Source organism: Mixophyes fleayi, chromosome 4 (genome assembly GCF_038048845.1).
Source record: "Mixophyes fleayi isolate aMixFle1 chromosome 4, aMixFle1.hap1, whole genome shotgun sequence".
In the NCBI taxonomy this organism is placed as follows: domain Eukaryota; kingdom Metazoa; phylum Chordata; class Amphibia; order Anura; family Limnodynastidae; genus Mixophyes; species Mixophyes fleayi.
Window position 1 is genome coordinate 115,487,024 of NC_134405.1, and position 24,097 is coordinate 115,511,120.

The window sequence follows — 24,097 nt, forward strand, 5'->3', positions numbered from 1 at the left end:
AGTAACAGATTGAGCTGCGAGAAATAGTAACTGCGCATTCGTTTTTATATCTGTTTGAGATGTACCACCCCACCCTTTTTGCTATTATGTATCCTATCCCACCATTTAATTCATAAAAATTCAATAAAACATTACTTCTAAAAATAACGTTAATGTGACAGGGGGATCTTATTTCTACTGCTTGCACTGTATCAATACTTGAACTACAGAACACTATATTCCTCAGTGGAAAATTAACATTCAAAAGCTCTTATGAGGCATTTACCAAAGGCTACATACCTATTAGGGTAAAAAATTATGATTTAATAGTCAAAATTAAAGCAAGCTAACCACATGTAAACAGATGTGAAGAAGAATTAGCGCACCAAAGAGTACTGTACATATTTGCATTTTTACATGTTTAACTCACATTACACTGCATTATTTTGAACATGTGAACAAGATAACTTAAGCGCAGAGCTGTACCCACACATATATATATATATATATATAAAATCAGTGTATATGTAACCTAAGTTTGGTAGTTTCAACAGGTCCCTGGGATACCAGGATTGCACAAGTATTGTGGTCTATTATTTTGAAGAAGTTGCACAACACAAGGATGAGGGATATTTGATGACTGTACAATACACTTACAATTTCTGCTATCCTCACTTTTTATAGATAACATACAAAATATATTAACTTTGTTTTTTTAAGTAGACCAAGCTTGCAAACTAAAGAAAAGGCTACTATTGTTCAGAATGTAGGTTAAAAATAAAACAAAAAAAATGTTTTTGTCTTAAAGAGAAAATAGAAAGGCGTCCTATTTGCAGTTTCACCTGTGAAACACGCAGTTCTGTAGAATATGTTTTACAAGCAGCCAGGCTCTGCAGTGGGACTGCAGCTTAGATCTGCAGCTGGAGGCAGAAGCTCAGACTCTGTACATCTGAGCAGAGGAGCCTCAGCTGGCGTCTGGACACCGGAGGAAGATCACGTGTCGCAAACCCTTGTGAGCGCGCATACGCGTCTCCAGCCCGTGTCCTGCGCGGGAGCGCGCAGCCAGCCGCTAACAAGTGGGGTATATAACACAAGACACAGGGGGCAAATAACAGTACACTGGAAGAGACCCAAGATAAACACTGTTCCTTCAGCCGACATAAAAAGACCAGTACGGTTATTAATGCACTGATAAAGGCTGTGGGAAGCAGGGGCAATGAGCTTGATTGAGACGAGGGACTTTATTGACGTTAATGAAGTCGAATGAAACACTGACAGTGCATTTATCAACAATTTCTGACAGCATCGATCTGTGTCTGCCACAAACAGCTCCTCACCACCCCCAAAGGGCCGCGGCTCTTACAGCTGCTATTCTTGTGACCGACCCCTTCTAAGAAGGACGCCTAAACCTCCAATTAGCTCCGTCCTCAGACGGGTTGTGAAGTGAAGCCAATCCCGCTAGGGCCTAGACGGTGTCAGAAAGACAAGCAAACCCATGCTGCGCCCTCATAGCTAAATCTCCCTTGAGCATCTACTGTATCCTTCCGCCCCCTCGCTCTATTCCCCCCTTCTCTCTCTCTGAAGCCGGATCTAAGTTTTCACTACAGGGGTTACATTTGGGCAGCGGAAGAGTTAACAAGAAGAAAAGAAGCGCCGGACCTGTTACTCTGGCACGGCGGAGGGATTCTGAGCTTTGGAGCTAATGTGGTGCTGAGGCTCGACGAGCGAAAAAAATGTCTGCCTGAGGGAGACCCACAAGTTCTTAGCGGGTGAAAACCAAACCTTTCCGTGCGGTGAAAACACAAAAAGCCGCATAAACCAGGAGTCTAATAACCCCTTGCAGCCGGAGACGGGATAAGCTGGTCGCCATAAACCAGGGAGGGTGTTGTGCCGGGACTCCCATAAACTTCAATCCAATTGTTGGATGTTTAAGCGGAAAAAAAAGGTAAATGCGGAGTGTGAGGCTGCGTGTGGGGGCAAGTTGGGGGGTAAGCAGAGGGGGCTGTAATGTGTGATATGTGGCATATAAGGGAGTGAGGTGCCTGGTGCCCGACACCTGCAGCTCATAAGTCGGGGGGCTTATTCCCTCAGCCAGCAACCCCCATAGTCTCTGCACCCACATTATACTTCTATGTATGCTGTATACAGTCAGTGGGACCCAGCTGCTGTGCGGGTGCCCCCTCCTCTCACTAACTTGCAGCCTAACTTGCCAGCAGCTCTATTGTTGCAGGAGGATGGCAGTGCCCTCTCTGCTGCGCTCATTTCACCTTTGCATCGCTGCATCTTCCCCGCCTAGGCCAGCTCAGGACTGCTCGGGGCTCTGGTGGCTCAAACTTTTATTTCCCGAGAGTTGCCAGTTTTGTTGTAGCCAGTGCATCTCCCTCCCACCCTCCATCCTAGTGTCAGATGGGCTGATGGGGGCAGCTAGGGGGGTGTAGTGATGCAGATGGTAAGTGTGTCTCTTTCTCTAGGAGCTGATCTGAGTGGCTGGAGATGAATCCTCAGCAGCGGATGGCCGCTATAGGCACAGACAAGGAGCTGAGTGATCTGCTGGATTTCAGTGCGGTACGATATCCTCCTTCAGGGTCTTATGGCTTCTCCCACACGGTAAAAAGAGCACACCAAGCAGGCGGCCTAAAGAGTGCTGGACACCTTCACTTTGATGTCATGTCTAGACTCGCAATATGTAATCACTTAAAAAGACTGCGGGGGTCAATTAGTTTATTACTAGGAGACTACTCATTGACCCCAAAAGCATCAATCCAATTACAGTTCCTTAAAACCTGATTAAGTCTACTTTTTGTCACCAAAAATTTTAAATTGTAGGAATAAGACTTATCTATGATTAAATGGATATATTTGAACAAATTGCTTAATCCACACTTGTTGCCTTTTATTCTTCAGACCATGTGCTGCCTTGAAATAACACATGCATAGAGTATATTTGCAAATTAGCATTGACCTGTTTTGTTTTATTATAATTTTATGTTAACAATCAATGGATTGAGTTCTTTGTAGATACAGGCAATTATAACATTACTTGTGTTGCATCATGCTGCATCAGATTTTGTGTGTGTTTTTAAGCTGCTTTTTATTCATTGTAGAGCTCAAATTCCATAAAAAACATACATTCATAAAACTATTTCAGCATATAGTCAATTCTCTGTAATATAAAGTGTTAGCTGCTATGTATGTTGTAGTAGAGTAAACTTAAAGCAAAATCCTGTTGTGTTTTGCAGATGTTTTCCCCACCTGTTAATAGTGGGAAAACCAGACCAACAACACTAGGAAGCAGTCAATTCAGTGGATCTGGTAAGAAACGGCTAAAATAAGATGTATTGTGCTGCATGCGTGATGGATTTGAGCAATTTTATTGAATGTTATCTTGCCACTCATTTCAATACTTTGTAATGCTATGTTAACATGTAATTTATTTAGATTTTGTTTTACACATCACAGTTTCTCCTTTTTAGTCATACACATTTCATACATGTAAATGTGCATGCCACTGACATATTCCACTGTAAAAATGTGTTGTTTTTTATTTGTTTGTTAATAGGGCTACTGTCTTAACTTTATAGTATTTTTGGTAATTTTATAGTGGGTTAAGTGTAATTATTACTTATTAGGACAGGGTGTTTATAGTATTTTTAATGATGGAAAGATATCGGGATGACTTTTTGTTCTATCTTAAAATCCATGTTTATATTCTGCAGAAAACATGTTATACTAGTCGGTTGAAGAAAATGAAGAAACAAAGAGTTGATTACTAAATCTGTTGGAATGAACATGGATAGCTTGTAAATTGATTCCACATGTTTTGCTACATGTAGCTAGCACAGCCAGATGTAGCTCGCGAGACAAATTGTGTTATGACAATGTGATATGTTGCCTGAGTGAATTTCAATATCTAATGCTTTATTTTTTAGTAATACTGGCATATTCCAGCTAGGTTCCATGTATTTATGGGGTTTGGTTTAAATTCAACCAGTTTGGGAATAGTACAATTGATTTGCCTTATGCAACTCTGATTAGATGTATTTTTATTAGAATATGTTGCAGTTTTCCAAATTATTACTTATAAATTGGTCGGTTTGGTCAACAATACATATTTCGCTAGCTATTGAATAGTTATGACCTTGAAAACTTCCTGTGTACATTGTATATTTTAGGCAATTTCATGTTTTCTTATTTATTTACATGACATATCTAACAATGATCTGTGTTTCTCAACAACATACAGTTTAGTATAAGAATCCAGGCTTATCTTATGACGGGTTAGGCACATGAATGGCATTGATGCATTGCCGTTTTAACCCCCTCTGTACATGGAGGCTGGCTTTGGTCCATTTTTCCATCAGAAAACCTGTTTTGTAGGGTTTTTTTTAAAAAAAACTTTTTACATTTTTTTAAAATCTGTTACCTGATGGAAATGCACTAGAATTGCGGAGACGTGTGTCTGTACTGTATGAGCTGATCAGTAATGGACATTAGATGAGTGCAGTAGAACCTACATTTTGAGGCCCACTTATCATTATGGTTTAAGCCTGGGTTTACATGGTGACATTAACTGCTCCTATTTTTGTTTGTTAATGCATTTGTCTCTATTGTACGTTTCAAACTATTAGCCATCTTCTGTACACTTAGATATTTTATACCAATTTATGTATGAAAAGTCATATCAGAAGTAGAGGAGAATGCTTTTAATTGGTGTCCTACAATGTCTTCTGCTATGCATTCATGGGGGTTTAAGTTTTCTTTTTAGACACATAAGATTGTCAAGCACAATTGAAATGTGATTTCTTGTTAAAAATCTGTTAACTTGTAAGAATTCACACATTCCCCATGTCATTCATTCACAAGGCGTTATTGGAAATATGCAGCTAAAGCAGCAGTGACATGTCTTTGAACACATGGCTTTTTATCCAGTCTAGTACTCTAAGCAAATTCAATATTTTTAAAGCATTCAAACTAGAACAATAGTTATTGACTTTAACTGGTGTGTTGATGCATAATCATTCAGGTTTTTAGAATTTGCTATGGATTGAGAATTTATACTGTTTTTACATATTGAACATAATTTTAAAAAAATTTAGGCATTTTTAAAAACAAAAGTACACTGAGAAATTTTTATTGCAGTTGATATTGGTTGCTAATTATAATTTTCTTTTAACACTTTCTGTGTATATTTTGACTAATTTTCTGATGCAAGTTGGCTAAAGCATGTCAATGTTTAACATTATCTTACTTATGGTTTTTGAGAACATTGGTGATATACAAATAAAATATATGCACACTCTAAGTTTATTATTCTTTTACATAGACATGAATGCTACTACAGCACTTAAGAGTAAACTTAAATTGGCATCTTGTTGAAGGTTAAGCATAACGTATTTTTTTTTTTTTTACCCGAAGGAGACACTAATATTTTTGTAGTTTGATTTGGAGATAGATTTGCTCTATTGTTGATTTAGAGCTATGTAGAGGTGGCACTGAGATTCAGTTCAATTGATGCACATCTTGATTTGTGTCAAAATCGAAACATAGTATGGTTGGGGCAGTTTAGTGTCAAATGCCTCTTTATGTTTCCTAATGATTTTGTTAGGTTACTGTAAATAATGAAGGTAACTTTCAATTGCTTAGCTAATTTTTGTGGTTGTGATTGACCTTAACACTTTGGGGCTGCTCTATCGGGAATCCGACAGCAAAAGCTCAGATTACCTTGATAGTTCAATACTGGAAGAGAGACACACCCATCCTCCCCACCCACACCTTAATTATATATTTTACAAGAATTGTTAAATTGTTACAATTAAACCATAATTCAATTTTAGAGAAATATGAATTTGAATCCTTGGTTTGCCCTGGTTGGACAGACCCTAACACTACCCGATCTCTGGCATTCTCGTTGGTCCTTTTCTCCACTTCCCAGCCTTTGATGCTGTACTAATCTAGACTAATGAATGAGCTCTTTCACTGCTACTTTTTCCCCATTTCCCATTAGTTAGTTTTTGTCCTCTCCCACTATCTGAGTTATATTTTCTCTTATCTCTGCCACAGTTCTTCTTTTCTTTTTTTATTATTTTTTTGTATATAATTGGTTACTTAATATTTTAAAGTTTAACTGCTTATTTTTTGAATCATATTGATTTTCTTGATTTTCTCTCATAAATAACTTGAGTGTTAATATTTTATTACCTACAACTTTGTTATGTGTATGACTGCTGTATCTTACTATACTTAAATAAAATTTTTGAAATCCAAAAATAAAAAAAGCTACACATGTGATAATATTATTTATCCCACCTTGTCATATAACCTTTCAATTAAATGAAGTATGAAAAGTGCAGTCAAATGACCTTTTTTTTTTGTTTTTGTTTTTGTTTTTCTTTTAGTTTAGATGTATTTCTGATTCCCACAAGCTGAAAGCTCTCACAACTAGAAGGTGAAAGCAGTGGTACACAGTTGTACAGGTGTTAATTGATATTGTAGACTCTCAAAATCAATACTTTTTAGGTGAATTGTGTTTATTTGTGGTTTAATAGTTAGTATCGGTAATGTATTTTTGTGCATGCATGTTAAATACTTTGATGCACAAAAGCTATGCTTCTATGGCTTGTGATATAAGAAAATGTATCTTTGTATTTTTTTTCTTTTTTAATGTTCAGGATTGGTTTTCAAAAAGTGCTGTCAATGAATATGTAAAAACAGGGAGACCAGCATTCTCTGATCTCCTTATACTGAGTTCATTGTATTACAGTTCCATTGAAATTTCCAAGGTGAACAGGGCAGTCATTTTGTCTGCTGTTTTAATTAATAAAGATTGTATGTGTTTGTGGGCAGCTGTTAACTGCAGTCAATTTTGTATACCTGTATCTGGCTCTGCTCTTACTGAAAATCGTGATTGTCAAATCCCATCTAGTGCTGCTTTGAAAAGATGTTCCCGAGTGAAACACATAGTTCACTGAGGATCTGGTGTTTATTGTCAACTCTCTAGGGGATGCTGAACTACAACTCCTACAATACTCGTGTAAAATGTTTGGAGCTGGAACCCATCCTGCTCAAAACCAGCACACTAATGTACATCCTGCCCCCTGAGCTGTGTACTTAGCAGCCCTTTACTACTTTGGTTGAATGTTTGAGCATTGATAGCTGCAAAAATAGGACCACTTATGTGGCAGTGTCTTTATTGATTTTTTTTTTTTTTTAATGTGTGTTCTATTTGTTATACATTGGGACCACAATCTGTCTGTTGATAGAATCTGCTTTATAATATTAATATTTGCTGAGGCTAAATTAGTGGTGACTGTTTTTACCAGACACAGAGTGAAAGGGTAATTGTGTTATATATTATGTAAGCTTCTTACTGTGTAAGCTCTGCAGTCCTCCAAAGTGATTAGATACTTGCAGCTTTCTATCATTTTTCAACTAGTTCTACAATAGTAGGTATTTTTCCATTTTTTTTTTTTTATTTTTTTTATTTTTTTTAGAATTTATTTGTAAGTCTTGAAATTTTATTATAAAGGCTTTTTGATTTCCTTAATGTGTTACCCATGTAACATAATATTTTTAAATGGGAATGTACTTTTTGCAGTTACATTTTTTTTAAATTTTTAGAATGTTAAAACAAACTGATTTTCTAGTTAATGGAAAATTTTGAATGCTGTGGAGAATTGCAGAGTTCCAGGGACACTGTAGGTAAAACATTTATAAACTGATTTATAGTATATTTATAATGGTAATGTGCTCAGGAGTTTGTGTTGTCTGCTACACCTACATCTGGTGTGAGGAAAGGGTGGGAGTAGTGACATTAAGTGATAAGATTCTAAAATAGCAAATAGTACCTTTGACTACTATTCTTTACTTACAATTAATAATTTTTTTTATATATACAAAGAAAATGATTTTCTTTGTATTTTGTGCGATATTTCATTAAAAAAATGCTTTTTTGCTGAATGTGAAACACTTTTTTAGCCTTACTTTCTTCCCCCTTTTTTTTTTTTTTGCACTGCTTAGTTTTATGTTCACCGGTTAGATTTATGTCGGTAATAAATAAAATGGTGTTTACAGTGCATGATTGTTTTGCATTGTTCTTCGGGCAGACTGTTTCTTGTAGCAACTACTAATGATTTTTAGTGTTTCCTGCAACAGTGACAGGTGGAAAGAAAAGTTACAAGCAAAATTTCTAAAGTTGTACAAGAACAATTTAGCTGGATCCACAACCAAATTGAAAAAGCCCTATTTTATTTGCTGGCATTTCAGAGATTCACTTTAACTGATAAGTGTGGTTGTCTTGGACTCCAAAATGTGTGAAAGCAGCAGTCACTACTTGTGATCTTCCTTAAAGAATAAAATGATATCTTTCATCAGCTAAACACCTGCCCCTAGGCGTTAGGAAAGTGTTACAAATGCTTCTTTGTTATCTTGCAAAGAGCTTGAAACATTAATTTCTTATTCTGGGTGAAAAATGTGCCCACTGTTAGACTCAAATGATGAGTTTATTCGGCAAATAATTTGCTTATGCTACTTTGTTCTATTTGCCAAAATAATTTCTGCCAAGTATTACGTTTTGTATCCCTGACATGATACCTCTTAAATGTAAAAATTGTCACATCTTAAGTGGGTGTACTTCTTTTTGGTAGAGTGCAAGACAGCCATGCATCATTTACTAGTGGTTCAGGGGACAGGTTTGCTTCTATTATGTGATACTGGGATGAGATAATTGGTGTTCTTTTTGAATAGATGCTTTGTATTGCTGCATCTATAAAACAAAGCCGTGTTTGTAAACATAGCTTGCTAAAAACATAAAGGGCATACTTTCTGGTGAAGATGTTAACTGAATACCAAGGGATAGTAAGGCAAAAAAGAAACTTTTGTTTAATAAATATAATGGCCTTGATTTCACTGGGTAATTATATTACTAAATGTGCCTAATTTATAGAGCCATGTAAAGCTGCCTTTTATTTTATGAATAAAACCATTGCTTGCCATGCTTTGTTTCTTGTTAGTAACGGGCACATCTCTTGCAAAATTTAGTTTTATTTAAATACTTGTGTCCATGGAAAATATCATGAGCATTTGTAGCTTTAAATGTATTTAATATTGGTATATCTTTTCCCCAAAATTATTGCAAAATAATATTCATCTGTCACTGTTGTTTAGAAGAAGATATCCTAAAAAATATAATTGTGTATGAGCTTCATTATAGTGAAACTGTTATGCAAATATAATCATGTGGTTTTATTTTATAGACATGCAAATTGTCAGGATTTTGGTAACCTATGATGGATTTTAAATTTGCATTAAATGAGCACAACTTTTCTGATTTGCTTTAGTTGTCATTAAAGTGAATACAGTACATTTTGCTGAACTTGCTATGAGAAAATGAGTCTGGCTTAACTGTACCTATGTAAACCACTTTTTGCTGATTCATTTGTGATATGAAAGCCACATTTTGATTTTCAGTCTTGCTCTTTACAGTTTTGTTACCATCCAAGAGCACTTCCAATGAAATACATAGGCCACTACTGATTGCAGGCATATATGGATTATATCATGTATTATTTTTGTACTGCACATATGAGGGGCAAATAAGGTGTAGAAAATGAGTAATATGTATAATATCATGTGGCAAATGGGAGTGGTTAGCTCAGTTTGGAGAAAATTGGGTTTTACTTGCTTGCATTCCATGAATAAAAATTTTAAACAAAATGGATAATAATTTTTAAGCCAAGCCAAGGTGCGGTTATTCAATTTGGTTGTATGATTGGATTTGGTGAAATATATGGTTGGCTAAGGAGCTCATTGGACCTGTATTGAGTCATTGGTTGGCTAGAAAGTATGATCCTTGCTATCTGATCACTAAGCTGGACTTCTAAACTTTAAGCAATCTTGGTGACCAACTAAATAATTTGGGAAAATCAGATTAGTGCAATATTGTTTAGAAAATGAGCTAAATGCTCTAGAACAGTTGTCAGTCTACATTGCCTGACTCCAGGCATTTACTAAGACATTATAACAGTAAAGACTTAGACAAGTATATTTTGAAGATTTTTATCTTATGAGTACAGGTGTGTGCATCATGAACATCTGTGCACACTTTTGCAGTTAAATGTAGATGGTACGCATTATTCTGATTTTTCCTGGTGCTGCTTATTAAAGGAAAACTATGCAGACAGCACCAATTATCAAGGTTGATTCCATTTATCACTTACTGTAGTGGTTTTCAGGTGAATATGCTTACATTTTTTTAATATAGTAAAATCTGTTTTGTGTATAACATGTTGATATTCCCTTTAAGTAATATACCTACACGGCTACACTACGGTCATGCATTCACAAGCATATCTTTGTCCTAACTTGTTTTCACCTATGACAAAATGCACTATTCGCACTTGCCTATTAGTCTGTATTTTTCAGTCAATATAACACCCTCCACTTACAATAACATCACTTATTTGAGTTTACTTGAGTTTTTATTACAAGGGAAATTTTAACAAAAAGTAGTTTGTCTAATAAAAAAATATCTGATTATTCCACAGAGAGCTGTTTACATATTACAGTGCTATCGTTAAAATTCGTACAAAATGCATGTTCTATATACAAGATTTAAATGTAATCGGATACAATAATTGATTGTGTATTTTGTGTAAACTCAATGCGTATTTTTTTCTTAGAATTCATTCCTTGTAAAATTGCATTAACGGAACATGTAGAGAATTTAATAGTAATTAGATTTATAGTTCACCCTCTGTTTTTAAATTTTGATTTAGCTCTGATTACCCAAGTCCAAAATCATATACAAGATACAGCAGAATAAGTTGGATTTTATGTCCCAAGGTGGTGAAGATAGTAGATTAATATTTGCTTCTGGTGTAGATAGTATTTAAAGCTTCTTTTCATTTTGTTGAGTGGTCAGTGTGTAATGCAAAGGAAGGCAGGAAATGGTGTTCAGATATCTAACCAAGACAAAATCCAGCTATGTTACTGGCACTTCTAAGGCTGGGTACACAATACAGGTTGTTCAGCCGATTATTAGGTGAATCACACGATAAATGGCCATTCGGCCCAATATCGCTTTAATGTGTATGCTCCAGCGATGAACATTTATCGTTCCAAAGCCCATCGTATTGCTTGATTTGACTTTTAAACCGGACTAAAAATATTGTTCAATGTAATATACAACAAATACTGAAAATAAAATAGGCGTAATATATATCGTTAAGCAGCCCTTCTCATCAAATACACCCCATCCATGAACAGTCTTTATCAATAGTAAAAACGCACAATTAAGATGGAAGACAGCGCCGTCTTCCATCTATATTGTGTGTTTTTAAAAATGTTCCAATTCTGCAGTGGGTATGCATCAACGACTGACAATGTCTGTAGATCTCTATGGAGTGTGCAGAGTCATGATCTTTTCAGCCAATGGTTATGGCAGATGAAGAGCACAGATATGATGGTAAATCTTGTAAAATGTATTTAGCGTGTACACGTGAATTGGCATGCTGATCGGGGGTTGTTTCGGGGTTTTTTTTCCTTTTTTCAGTCGTTGGTAAAATTTTCTGTAGTGTGTACTCGGCATAAGAGTGAAATATCAATGTGTTCTGCATGTACACATCCTTGAGAGAAGACTTTACATTTGTCACAAAGTTTAAATACTTATTTTCTTTCCATATGTTCCTCTCTTTTGACTTCTGACACAGCAAATAAGTCACAGTAAGAAAATGATGGAAACTGAATGTAAGAAAAAAGTAGAAAAAAAATAAATTATTTCAATAAAGCATTGTAGCAATGCCTTGAGTTTTGTTTAAATCTAACAAAGTGGGACATCTTGCATTCAGGCTATGTACCATTTGGGTAAATCTACGTTGTAGTTAAACATTAGTTACATTGTAAATTTTCACTGATATATTAAATTCCCAGCTTGCCTCATGACGTTAGGTTAATTCAATGTGTTTTTTTTAGAATCTTTATTTCAAAAATGTTTTTAACCATATTTGGTGTTTTTATTACACTACTAACTGAAATACCTGGTTTTGCCCAGGTTAAAATCTTCAAGTTAAGTTTGATGAGTTGGATGTAACTGTCAGCTTTTTTAAATAGCAGCTCTTCCAACACATCCATGAGCTGGATACCCAGTGTTTTTGTTTTGATATTAAATGTTCTCCAAATCCATCCAGTGTAAGGCCTTGAACAGACTACCGGGTCAAAGTTCTGCCCAGCATAAACAAACGGGAGGTCTGACCAGGACTCTAAAACCTGGCCAGGATCCAACTGGACCACCTCTCATTGGTTTCCTCCCAATCGGTGTAGAGGTGTTCGAATGCAGGCTAAGAACAGGCACCCTGGGCCAAAGTTCAATATTTGTCACTTTGTCGCGTTGTCATTATGTGGTCTAAAAGCTTGCTTTTTAGATACTAACTATATGTAATATTTGGCAGCTTCACCTATGAGCTGTAGAAGATATTCACCAAACAAACTTCTTTTATATCTTTAGAGAGTTTTGAGCTATGTAGCACTGGGAGCCTGTAGACAGGATTTAACTAAAAACCACAAGATTTGCCTGCTTGTTTTAAAAAGTGCATTTTTCTGTGGTTATCTGTACAATATTTAGTAGAAAGTTCAAAGTTAAGACCATTAAAAGCATTGCACAACTTCCAATACATTATTTAGGAATGCTAAAATAAGACAGAGTGAGTGTTAAGCTGGGTACACACTACAGGTTTTTCACCTTATTGCGCCGATCACACGATAAACAACTGTTGGGTCTGATATTGTGTACGCGCCCACGATCATGTTTTTTATCGTACCAAGCACATCGTATCATTTCATTTGATTTTTATAACCAGACTAAAAATCTCTATGAATGATGAAGCGATGTTGGGCAAATTCTGAATTGTGTGTGCACTCATGACCAGTATTGTAGGTAGATCTTCATAGCGTTTACAGAGTTATGATCTTTTCAGCAAATGATTATGACAAATAAAGAGCGCAGATCTGAAGGTAAATTGTGTAAATGGTACGCATAAATCTGCATGCTCATTGGGCCTTTGTCGTTGGTTAAATCATTAAAGATATCGCAAATTTCTGTAGTGTGCACCTAGCTTTAGATTAAAGTATAATCTATAATATACACAATGTGTATGAGTTCATGTAGTATATGCCTTTTGTGCAATTTAACAATTTGTTTTTAATTTACAGAACCTACTCTATAAGGGTTTTTTTTTGTTTTGTTTTTTTATTTATTATGTAGGCTCACCAGCTCATGAGGAAGTCTTTTATAGGGTATAGCTGGAGTTGTAGTCCACAGCAGTAGAGGCAAAGGTAGCCTACACCTGTTTTATGATACTCATAAGCATGGCTAAATTTAAAACTTCATAGTATTTGGTTGATGCAGAAAATAAGGGATATGGTTCTTCTTAATAATACCACCCTGAATGTTCTCTGTACAAAGTCAATTTGTGCGTTAATGCTGTTGTCATCCTCTTTGTAATGCCATACCCACTGTGCCAGGTTTGGCTTGGGTATTAAGGTTTCTAGCACTTCTAACATTCTTTATTGTGTGTTGATCAGTGGTAAGAATTCCAAGATTCTGATTCTGTTAAGAATAGTCCTGTAATATCAAAGCTTTTTCTTAATTCTAAATGAAGAACAAACAATTGATTACATAAATAATCACCCACTCATTTAAATACTTAGTAAAAGCACTAGTTGTCTTAACTATAGCCTTGAATCTACTAGGGTAAATCTCTATCAGCAGGTCACATCTGGACACTTCAAATTTTCATACATTATTTTATGCAGTATTTCGTTTTTGCTATCGTACACCTAAATTAAACCCTGGTGCTATCAGTTTTCAGAGGTCACATAATTGATTGGAATACACCTGTGAATAATTAGCTTTTTAGTTGATTTCATAATGCACAAACCTATCTGTGGGCAAAGGTTCCAAAGTTGGTTAGTGCATTTACAAACAAGAACTTCATCATACAAATCAAAGAATATTTAAAACAACTAGATAAAAATGGAAAGCAACTTTTAGGGCAACAATCAAAGAAAAATGATTTTTATATCGTCCAAAGCACTAAAAAGTCCACCATGAAGAGAATATGGCACACCTGTAACTTTTACTTGAACCTCCAAAAACTGACCATCTTTAAGGGAACTTGTTGAATAGGTCTAAGGCAAGTCAGAGTTACTGTTCTCCATGGCAGAGATGGCAAACAGCTAGAGCCTTGGCACTATATAATTTTGAACTTTACTGGTGGGTGGGAAAAAGAAAACCATTTTTTGGGAGAAACACACACACACTCTCTGCAGTTAGCCATTAGTGGGAGATGCTCATAAGTGGAGGAAGATTCAGTTGTCCTATGAAATAAAAATTAACTTTTTAGCCTTTGCGCTATGTTTGGCTTAAGCCAGTTGAGGGCTTCCCTGCTGCAGTCTGCAGAAACTTAAGACAATGTTCGTCAGCATAGAGAAAATGGTTCTTTGGAGTTATGTAAATACAGAAAAGTAAACTATACGTGATGTGAAATTATTGAGATTCAGCGCTCAAAGAGGTGCAGCTAGAGTGATCTATTTGTGCTACTATACAATAAATTAAATATAGCAAAAAAAGAAAAATGCTTAATTTCTTGCTATAAAAAAAGTAAACTCTCTTGGAGTTGCCTAGATCATTGAGACTGCATAATGAATTGAAAATTGTTGTTCACCCATGGTCCCTGTTCAACCTGGCGGAACTCAAACAGTATTGCAAAGAATGGCTGAATAATGTTATATGTAGATGTACGAAGCTGGGTAGACTTATTCAAATAGATTTACAGCTGCAATTGAGACTAAACATACTAATACAACAAGAGGAATTAATACTTTATTGTAATCTTGTTACTATGGCATCTATCAAGGAGTAGGATATATTAGACAGCAAGTGAACAGTCAGTTCTTGAAGTTTGTGTGTTGGAATTGGGAAAAATGGGCATGGTTAAGGATCTTAGTGACTTTGACAAGGGCCTAATTGTGATGGCTAGACAACAAGGTCAGATCTACTCCAAAACGACAGTTCTTGTGGGGGTGTTCCCAGTATGCAGTAGTTAGTACCTACCAAAAGTGGTCCAAGGAAGGACAATCGGTGAAGTGGTGAGCGGGTCATGGGCGCCCAAGACTTGTTGTTCGTGGGGAGTGAAGGCTAGCCTGTCTAATCTAATCCCACAGAAGAGCTACTGTAGCACAAATGGCTAAAAAAAAAAAAAAGTTAATGCTGGCTATGATCGAAAGGTGTCAGAACACGAACACACAGTGCATTACAGCTAGCAGCAGACTGGTCAGAGTGCCCATGCTGGCCCCTGTACACTGATGAAAGTGCCTACAATAGGCACTGGAGCGCCAGCACTGGACTATGGAACGATGGCAGATGGTGGGTTGGTCCGATGAATCATGTTTTCCTTTACATCATGTGGACTGCCGGGTGCGGGTGTGTCGTTTACCTGGGAAAGAGATGGCACCAGGATGCACTATGGTAAGGTAATCCGGTGGAGGCAGTGTGATTCTGTAGGCAATGTTCTGCTGGGAAACCTTGGATCATGACATTCATGTGGATGTTACTTTGACACATACCACCTACCTAAACATTGTTGCAGGCCAAGTACACCCCTTCATGGCAATGGTATTCCTTGATAGTAGTGTCCTCTTTCAGCAAGATAATGCGCCCTGTCACACTACAAAAATGTTTAAGAATGGTTTAAGGAACATGACAGAGTTCCAGGTGTTGATTTGGCCTACAAATTCCCCAGATCTCAGTCCGATCAAGTATCTGTGGGATGTGCTGGAAATACAAGTCCAAGCCATGGATGTCCCACCCCGCAACTTACAGGACCTGAAGGATCTGCTGCTAATGTCTTGGTGTCAAATACCACAGGACACCTTCATAAGTCTTGTGGAGTCCATGCACCGATGCGTCAGAGCTATTTTGACATCAGGAGGGGGACCTATACAATATTCGGCAGGTGGTTTTAATGTTTGTAACTGACTTGTGTATTTTGTGTTCGTAAGTAATAAGAACTCTGATCAAAGAAATTAAAAAGGGGAAAAAATATTAATGGAATTGAGTACTGTTTATAGCCACTGTATGAATAAGGAACATGGTTTCTAGCTTAAATATTTTGAGAATATGTTGAAATAGTTTGCTAGAATGAAAGTTTAAAAAAAAAAAAAAAAGTATATGCTATAATGATAGTATGTAACTTAACTATATTATTTTTAAACATCCAGTTCCACTAAAGTATTTAAGTTAATTGCTAATAATCATCACTGTTTTCAAGTATAGCACCACAATCTCTCAGTGCTTTTTATAATGGAATCTATTTCTCACATACTGGATACACAGGTCTTTTTGGGTTTATGCTTTGGTGTAATCTTTTGCTCTATGAATTTATTATGCTTTAGAGAATAAACTGAGTTTAGATATATGTTACATTGAGTAACCTTTGGTAATCGATAAACATGGCTATGTGAAACAGTCATCTAAAGGAATTCTGTAATCCTAACATTGGTGTCCTGGGTACATAGTGGCTGTAATATGGAATATGGCTGTCATTGACCTCATATCTCACCCAGTGTCTGCTACTAAGAATAGGTTATGGCTGGGTTTTAAATTTGATACCTCCAGTAGGGAAAAGGAGAAAATTGTTGTGTAAAAACATGTAGATAGTAAAGTTTAATTAGAAAGTAAACCTGAGTTATTTTTACGTTGAGCGTGAATTAATGTGTTCCTTCCTTAAGGGCTAATCAGCATCATCGTTGTCCTTTATTTATATAGCGCCACTAAAGGCTCACTTGCTTGTATGCACAGAGAAAATGTGTCGTTTTTTTTTTTAACATGCTGCTATAGCATTAATATAAATGTAAAAAATGCACCAGTCACATGTATTTTGACACCCATATAATGTAAAGCAAATACATAAATATTTCCATGTTTTTATTGTATATGAAAATATATTTTTTTTAAAAATATGTATTTTATACAGTCATGGCCAAATGTTTTGAGTGACACAAATATTATTTTTTCACAAAGTCTGCTGCCTCAGTTTTTATGATGTCAATTTGCATGTTCTTCAGTATATCATGAAGAGTGATCAGATGAATTGCAATTCATTTCAAAGTCCCTCTTTGCCATGACAATGAACTTTATCCCCAAAACATTTCCACTGCTTTTCAGCCCTGCCGCAAAAGGACCAGCTGACATCGGGTCAGTGATTCTCTAGTTAACACAGTTGAGTGTGTTGACGAGAACAAGGCTGGAGATCACTCTATCATGCTGATTGAGTTAGAATAACAGACTGGAAAGTCATTTTCTCTGATGAATCCCCTTTAAGATTGTTTGGGGCATCTGGAAAACGCTTGCTCGGAGAAGGAAAGGTGAGCGCTACCATCATGTGTCATGCCAACAGTAAAGTATCCTGAGACCATTCATGTGTGGTTTTGGTTCTCAGCCAAGGGAGTGGGATCACTCACAATATTGCCTAAGAACAAAGAATGGTACCAAAACATCCTCCAAGAGCAACTCTTCCCAACCATCCTACAACAGTTTGGCGACGAACAATGTCTTTTTCATCATTATGGAGCACCATGCTATAAGGCAAAAGTGATAACGAAGTGGCTCAGGGATCAAAACATCGAAATTTAGGGTCCATGACCAGGAAACTCCCCAGACCTTAATCCCATTGAGAACTTGTGGCCAATTCTCAAGAGGCGGTTGGACAAACAAAAACCCACACATTCTGAGCATTCTCCAAGCATTAATAAAACAAGAATGGGTGGCCATCAGTCAGTATCGAGCCCAGAAGTTGATTGACAGCATGCCAGGGTGAATTGCAGAGGTTTTCAAAAAGAAGGGTCAACACTGCAAATATTGACTTTTTGAATAAACTTAATGTAATTGTCAATAAAACACTTTGACACTTATGAAATGATTGTAATTGTACTTCAGTATACCATAGCAACAACTGACAAAAAAGTCTAAAAACACTGAAGCAGCAAACTTTGTGAAAACCAATACTTGTGTCATTCTGAAAGATTTTGGCCATGACTGTGTATTACTTTTCCAGTTTCGTCTGAAGGTCCCTTTTAATTTTCAGAATCCATAAATTGTGCCATTTACAAGCCAGCTAGACATTATAAGCTGCCAGAGAAGTTCACCATATATCAAGATATTTGGCTACCTGCATTCTGAATTTATGCAGTTCTAATATATTTTAAGGTTAAATAATCTGTAATTCATTATAATTTTGATATTTAAGTCCCATCAACACATCAGTTATGTGCTATCTACATACCTTTTTTGTGTGTGGAGTTTACTTTTTCCAAGGTGTATAACAAGCTTGCCTATTGACCATAATCTTGTGAGTAAGGACCGCTTACTGCTTTGCTTGTCTGTTAATATCTAGTCTTTTTTTTGTGGACTATATTTTCTAATAGAAGAAGAAAATGTGTATATAAATTGTGGGAAGCCAAAAAGACAGTCAAATGTGGTTGTTCAACAAATTGCATCTCAGCACAAACTGCATTTAAAAAGGCATGAGTGAATCTGCATACTATCAAAGTGACCCGTTTCTCAAAGACGCTGTGAATAGTAGTTGTAAAGTTTAGGGGAATATCAATTGCATGGTAAGCAAAACCCTGAAACTCTTCCTACAACTCATTTATATAGCACCAGCATACTCAACAGCACATTACAATTGAAGACAAACAATAATAAATCAAAACTGTGTATTAACAGACATGCAAAGCAGTTGGATGGTGAAAAGTGCTTAATGGGGCTATGTAATCAAATCGGGGGTCATAGGATTTTTTTTTTTTTAATATTTAAGGAGAATAAATATAAGTTCCAGTGAACTTCTAGGAAAGTCAACAAGATGGTTCAACAAAACTACACCAACATATACTGCTTCACTTGTCTCAATATCTCCCAACTCGACACCTCCATTCTTCACAAAATCTGTGTCTCTCATCCACACTTTTAACCTGCTTCCATTCCTAGTTGCAGGACTTTTTTTTTTTTTTTTTTTAGCTGCTCCCAGTTTGTGGAATTCCCACTCTTGCACAAGACTTTTTTCACTACACTTCAAACATTCATGTCTTCCCTGAAAACCTCCTCTGCAGGCTGGCTTATAAAATCCCTCAACCACTCTTTAAACCTCCATAGGGTACCCTATTATCACTCCAAAAGCAGTTCACACAAGACCTGAATGTATCTTTCTATATTCACTCATTCCTCTGACCCCTGACCAACATCACTGTAACTGGATCATATAGTCCTCTAAGCTCTTTCTACCTTTCCAATCTAGCTCAACCAATATGCAATATGTAGCACTTCACCTCATGTATCAAACTCCCATTGCCCTATCGATTGTACGCTTGCAAGCTGTGCCCTCTTACCTCTCTCTCTGTATTACCCAGTATTGATTTCTTACTTCGTTCCTAGTTGTACAGCACTATGGAATATATAGGCTCTTTATAAATATATGTTGATGATGATGATAATGCACACATATGAGTTCTTTCTTAACGCTAGCTGTACGCTCTGCCAGTATGTCTGTAACAATGGCTCGGGAAAAATATAATATGTGACTTTGAATGTAGTTGCCATTTTTATTGTTTGCTAGCTTGTGAAGATATCTCTACAAATTAGAGGGGACGGGGGCTTCTGGCCTCTCATTAGTGAGCAGGTTTTAGTAGTCTCTTGTGTTCTAGATGCATTGATCTAGTATAATGTTAATCGCATCACTTGGTGCTGCCCGTAATCCCTGCTACTCTTTTGTGTGGTTAAACTTAAAATATTGGTCTGAGCGAAATATCTGGGAGGCTGCTGCATCTTGCACTAGCTATTATTAGCTGGCAATCTTATCTCTTGGGGGGGAGGGGAGGGGGGGGGGGGTTACAGATCACAGATTCCCGTAAAACTAATTTTTTGTCTTTAATGTCTTCTGTAAAGTTAAAAGGAATTGGAACAATTTGGTTTTAAACCAACTGAAAAAGCACAGTAGGCAGCAGATACATTAAATTGGTTGAAATGCTCTTCTGTGAAAGCACTGCCTTTTGGTTTTCACAACGAGTATTGCTCTATTCTGTCGCTCAAATATTCAGTGTGCTTTTTTTTTATTTTATTTTTTAAATCTTAATACACTAGGTGGCACTTCCTGTTTTACTTGTCATTTCACAGACTTGACATTTCCTGTTTAAGGGCAATAAATGTATTTGTTATGTAGACCACATGAGTTTGCATTAAATGTTTTTCTGCCAGATAGTTAATAAGAGTATAACTTTGGTTAGTTGTGGCAACTGTTGTAATATATTATAACCAAATATTTCTTTTGTACTGATATATAGATATTTCTGTAGTTTTCTTTATGCCTGTGGCAACCTTGTAGTCCTTGCATTGCAACTATTTACTTAGTGTGGGAGGAATGAAATCTGCAGTTGAATACATTTTACCATACAATCTAATTTTGCCAAGCTTACTGTATTTATTAAAAAAACTGAAATAGTCTATGCAATGCTTGTTTATTGTGTAAGTGTTACCTCTAGGCTGAATTAACATGGTTGTCCGTCTACTATGTATGATCTGCTGTTTCCATGAGTGAAGTGTTGATTAAGTAGTTTCCATTTTGGTATTACAGCATGCCCTGTTGTAAGTTGCTGACTGTGTAAAAATCTTAAGTCAAAAAAGCAGCTCAGCTTAAACCCTGGTATTTATTAGATGCCATAAATAGAAATCTACTGGTAGGTGCATAATCTTCTCAGTACACAGCTGTATGTCTTTGTAAATGTCTGAGAAATGAAAATTCTGTGCAAGAATAAGAAATAAATTTACACAGTTGCAGGACACATACCTTGGTATCCAGTAGTCTATGTCCAGCACATGCTAGAAATGTTTTGGAGTTCTGCTTCCGTTTTATTTTAGATATTGTTTGATACAAGATTAATTTTTAACATACTATGAAGCTCTGAAATTGTTTGCATTTCTGGCAGTCAAGTGCACATGTTTATAGATTTGAATCATATTTTTCATGATTTATATAAAGCATAATTTCACACCTAAACACAGTTTATTTATTGATCGTTGGTACTATAAATTGATAACACACTTTATTGGACCAAGTCATTATCTGTTTTGCCAGTGCAATAGTTGCATTCAAATTATTTTACTTTTTTATTTCTCTTTGTGATCCGGATAGGTTTCTTTTTATTCAGAGCCAGGAATTTACTGCATTATTTGTTGTGATAGAGCACTAGTACTGCAATAATGGGGCTTTATTTTGGTAGCATATTGGTATAAATAACATGTACTTTTTTAAAATGGGTTTTATATTTGTAGAATGGGCAAGATAGGAAATAATACCTTACTGAAGTCCTTTCCATGGTTACTTTTACTCAGAGCTTGTTCACACATGTATACATCATCAACATTTATTTATACAGTATTAGCAAATTCCGTAGCGCTTTACAATTGGGAACAAATTATTAATAAAACAATATTGGGTAATACATACAGAGGTAAGAGTACTGCGAGAATGGTTAAAAGCGCACAAAAACAAATGCTGTATGCTTTAGGTATGGAATGTGTTTCCATGCACTCTTCATGTACTGATCTTTTACCAATAAAATCTGTTGTACTGATAACGCACATTAAAGTGTGATAAGTGGGTCATCATGTTGCATTCTAAAATTTTAAATGCTGCATTGAAATATTAGAATATTGAGGTGGGAATTGCACAGGTGACTGTTTTAGTGTTGAGTGTAAGCACAAGCCCTTAGTGCAAACCCATAATTTTACCCCAAACTGTAACTAGGTTCTTCTATGTATAGGTTTACCAAAAAATGGGTAATTTTGCAAGGTCTGATGCCCAGAAAGAAAGTAATACGTTTTTATAAGTTGGTTTTTTTTTGTTTGAATGAATGAAAGCATCCACATACACAAATTCCTAGAATGCTTATGAGGGATAGGACTGGAAGTGGGTGGACAAATTGTGTGGTTATGGTGCCTTTTATGTCTATTTAGGAACACATGCATTCCAGTACTTATAGCCTTTATTTCTACCAGGAGGCAGTAGCAAAAAATAAAATAAAAAAATACCATATTATTAATTGGGGTTGACTTACTAAAACAAATGTAAAGTTCTCTTTTAAAAGCAAGGATAAAATGCACTTTTATCATTACATCTTTTTTTTTCTTTTTTCTTTACAAACCTTATTCTTTGCTTTGCTCTTTTATGGCCTGCACACTGCACATTTTACTTTGCTTGCTATCAAAATACAGTAATTATCTGCCAAGCTTCTTGAGTTTTATGCTCTCTACTCCCTACTGAGAGTAGTTTTGAGACAGTAGATAGTGTGGTAATGTATACTAAACTTAACATACTACTGAAAGTGTTTTTCATAGTGCTTGAAGTTACTTGGTGGTTTTAAAGCAATAACCATACTAAAATATTAGGTATTCCTATTTTTGTTTATTATCGTTTTATGTAGGGCCATCATATTATGCTGCATCCCTGTCCCATTGTCTCTACCATACACACACATTATTGTCACCAGCCAATTAGCCTACAGGTATGTTTTCAGACTGGGGAGGAATCTGCAGCACCTGGTTTAAACCCAGGCAAACATGAGATAAACATAGAAACTCCATATGGATAGGCCCTTCGTTGAAATTGAACCCATAATCCCAGTGCTATGAGACAGCAATATTAATCACTGTACCACCCTATGATGAAGTTTGGTCAAAATGTATACCTTTATTTGTAAGGGGCCTTTTGCCAAAGGAGGGGTGATTACTGTAGTATCTGAAGAACTTTATGGGTGTATATTATTCATTTTTTTTTTTTTTTTTTGCAGAAATCAAATGTACTTAAACTAATAGATAATAATAAAAGCACTAAATAATTGCCCTTTACTTAAACAATACATTTTGTATTTATGGTATCTGTGACGGCTCATATTTTATTCCATCCTTCCCTCATTCTGCAAATCAGCAAATACAGTAGAGACTTCCATCAATTGGAAATCAATTGATGCTCTCATTGTCTAATAATAAGCAGATAAGCAGAGATAAGAGTAACAATTTATTCTCCATAGCATAAAGTTTATAGGGGAAAACTCCGTTAGCCGTGATGTTCCCCTGAACATCAAGACTGCGCACATTTTCAGGTGCTATTGAACCTCAACATTGCATATTTCTCCTTGCACCCTATGGGGAGGGGGGGGGGGGCGCAAAGAGATATCTGCAATGTTACATCGCCACGGAGTGCCTTCACGACCATTCTGGAGTCACTCCATGGTTAATTGAATATTCCCCATAGTCTGCTATTTTACCTGTAGTAATTTAGGGATAAAAGTAATTTTAAAGACCACAAATAGTTTTCCTGGTGTGTTTTGTTTTATGTCTGCCCCCAACCTATAGGAATAATTATTTTTAGTAACCCATAGAGGGGTAGATATAGTAGAGAATTTTATGTCATTACCCTGAATTTTGGTCTGGCCAGCAATTGGTGTACATATTCTGTACCATTCCATGTAACAGTGTTCATATACTGTACATGCGTTGTGTGTGTGTGTGTGTGTGTGTGTGTGTGTGTGAGCTTTCTCTTCTCACGTTCTTCATATCTGATAGGTTAAACTTTAACTTTAGTTGAGGTTCCTCCTTGGACCAAATGAATTAAAAAGTTACTGTGGATTAATAGAGATGGTTGGGTAACTTAACAGATTTTAATATAAAACTTCTGATACACTATGGTGCTTATTTAATAAAATGTCACTATGATGTGTTGTGACCCATAGCAACAAATTGGATATGCTTTCAGCGGTTTAGGACAATTAAGCTAATGTAAACTTGTACTATTTTATTAAATATCTTGTGGTGCTCAACGTACACTAAAAATATCATGCTGCACATCTGTCATCGTATACCGAAACAATTTAGCACTTGCCTTGCCAAACCTATAGCTCATTCTAAGGTGGGGCGACAACTTTTTTGATAGAAATAGAACTGCCTTTATTACTGTATTTGGCCCCTCTGTCATCACATTTTTCATAAAGAGATGTGCAATTGTGACACTTACTT

At 36.1% G+C, this 24,097-nt stretch overlaps 1 protein-coding gene across 4 annotated transcripts in view; it reads left to right on the forward strand.

Moving 5' to 3' along the window:
• The first annotated feature begins 1,029 nt into the window (after positions 1 to 1,029).
• The window catches only part of TCF12 (transcription factor 12), a 176,608-nt gene continuing 153,540 nt past the window's right edge, over positions 1,030 to 24,097 (forward strand). For 2 of the 4 annotated variants that reach the window (XM_075208050.1, XM_075208049.1), the window contains exons 1-3: positions 1,031 to 1,924; positions 2,451 to 2,544; positions 3,219 to 3,291. In XM_075208050.1, the coding sequence (XP_075064151.1) occupies positions 2,473 to 2,544; positions 3,219 to 3,291 (145 nt within the window). In that variant the 5' untranslated portion in view covers positions 1,031 to 1,924; positions 2,451 to 2,472. Of the gene's footprint in view, positions 1,925 to 2,450; positions 2,587 to 3,218; positions 3,292 to 24,097 lie in introns of all 4 variants that reach the window. The other 2 variants (XM_075208047.1, XM_075208048.1) reach the window with 2 other exon arrangements.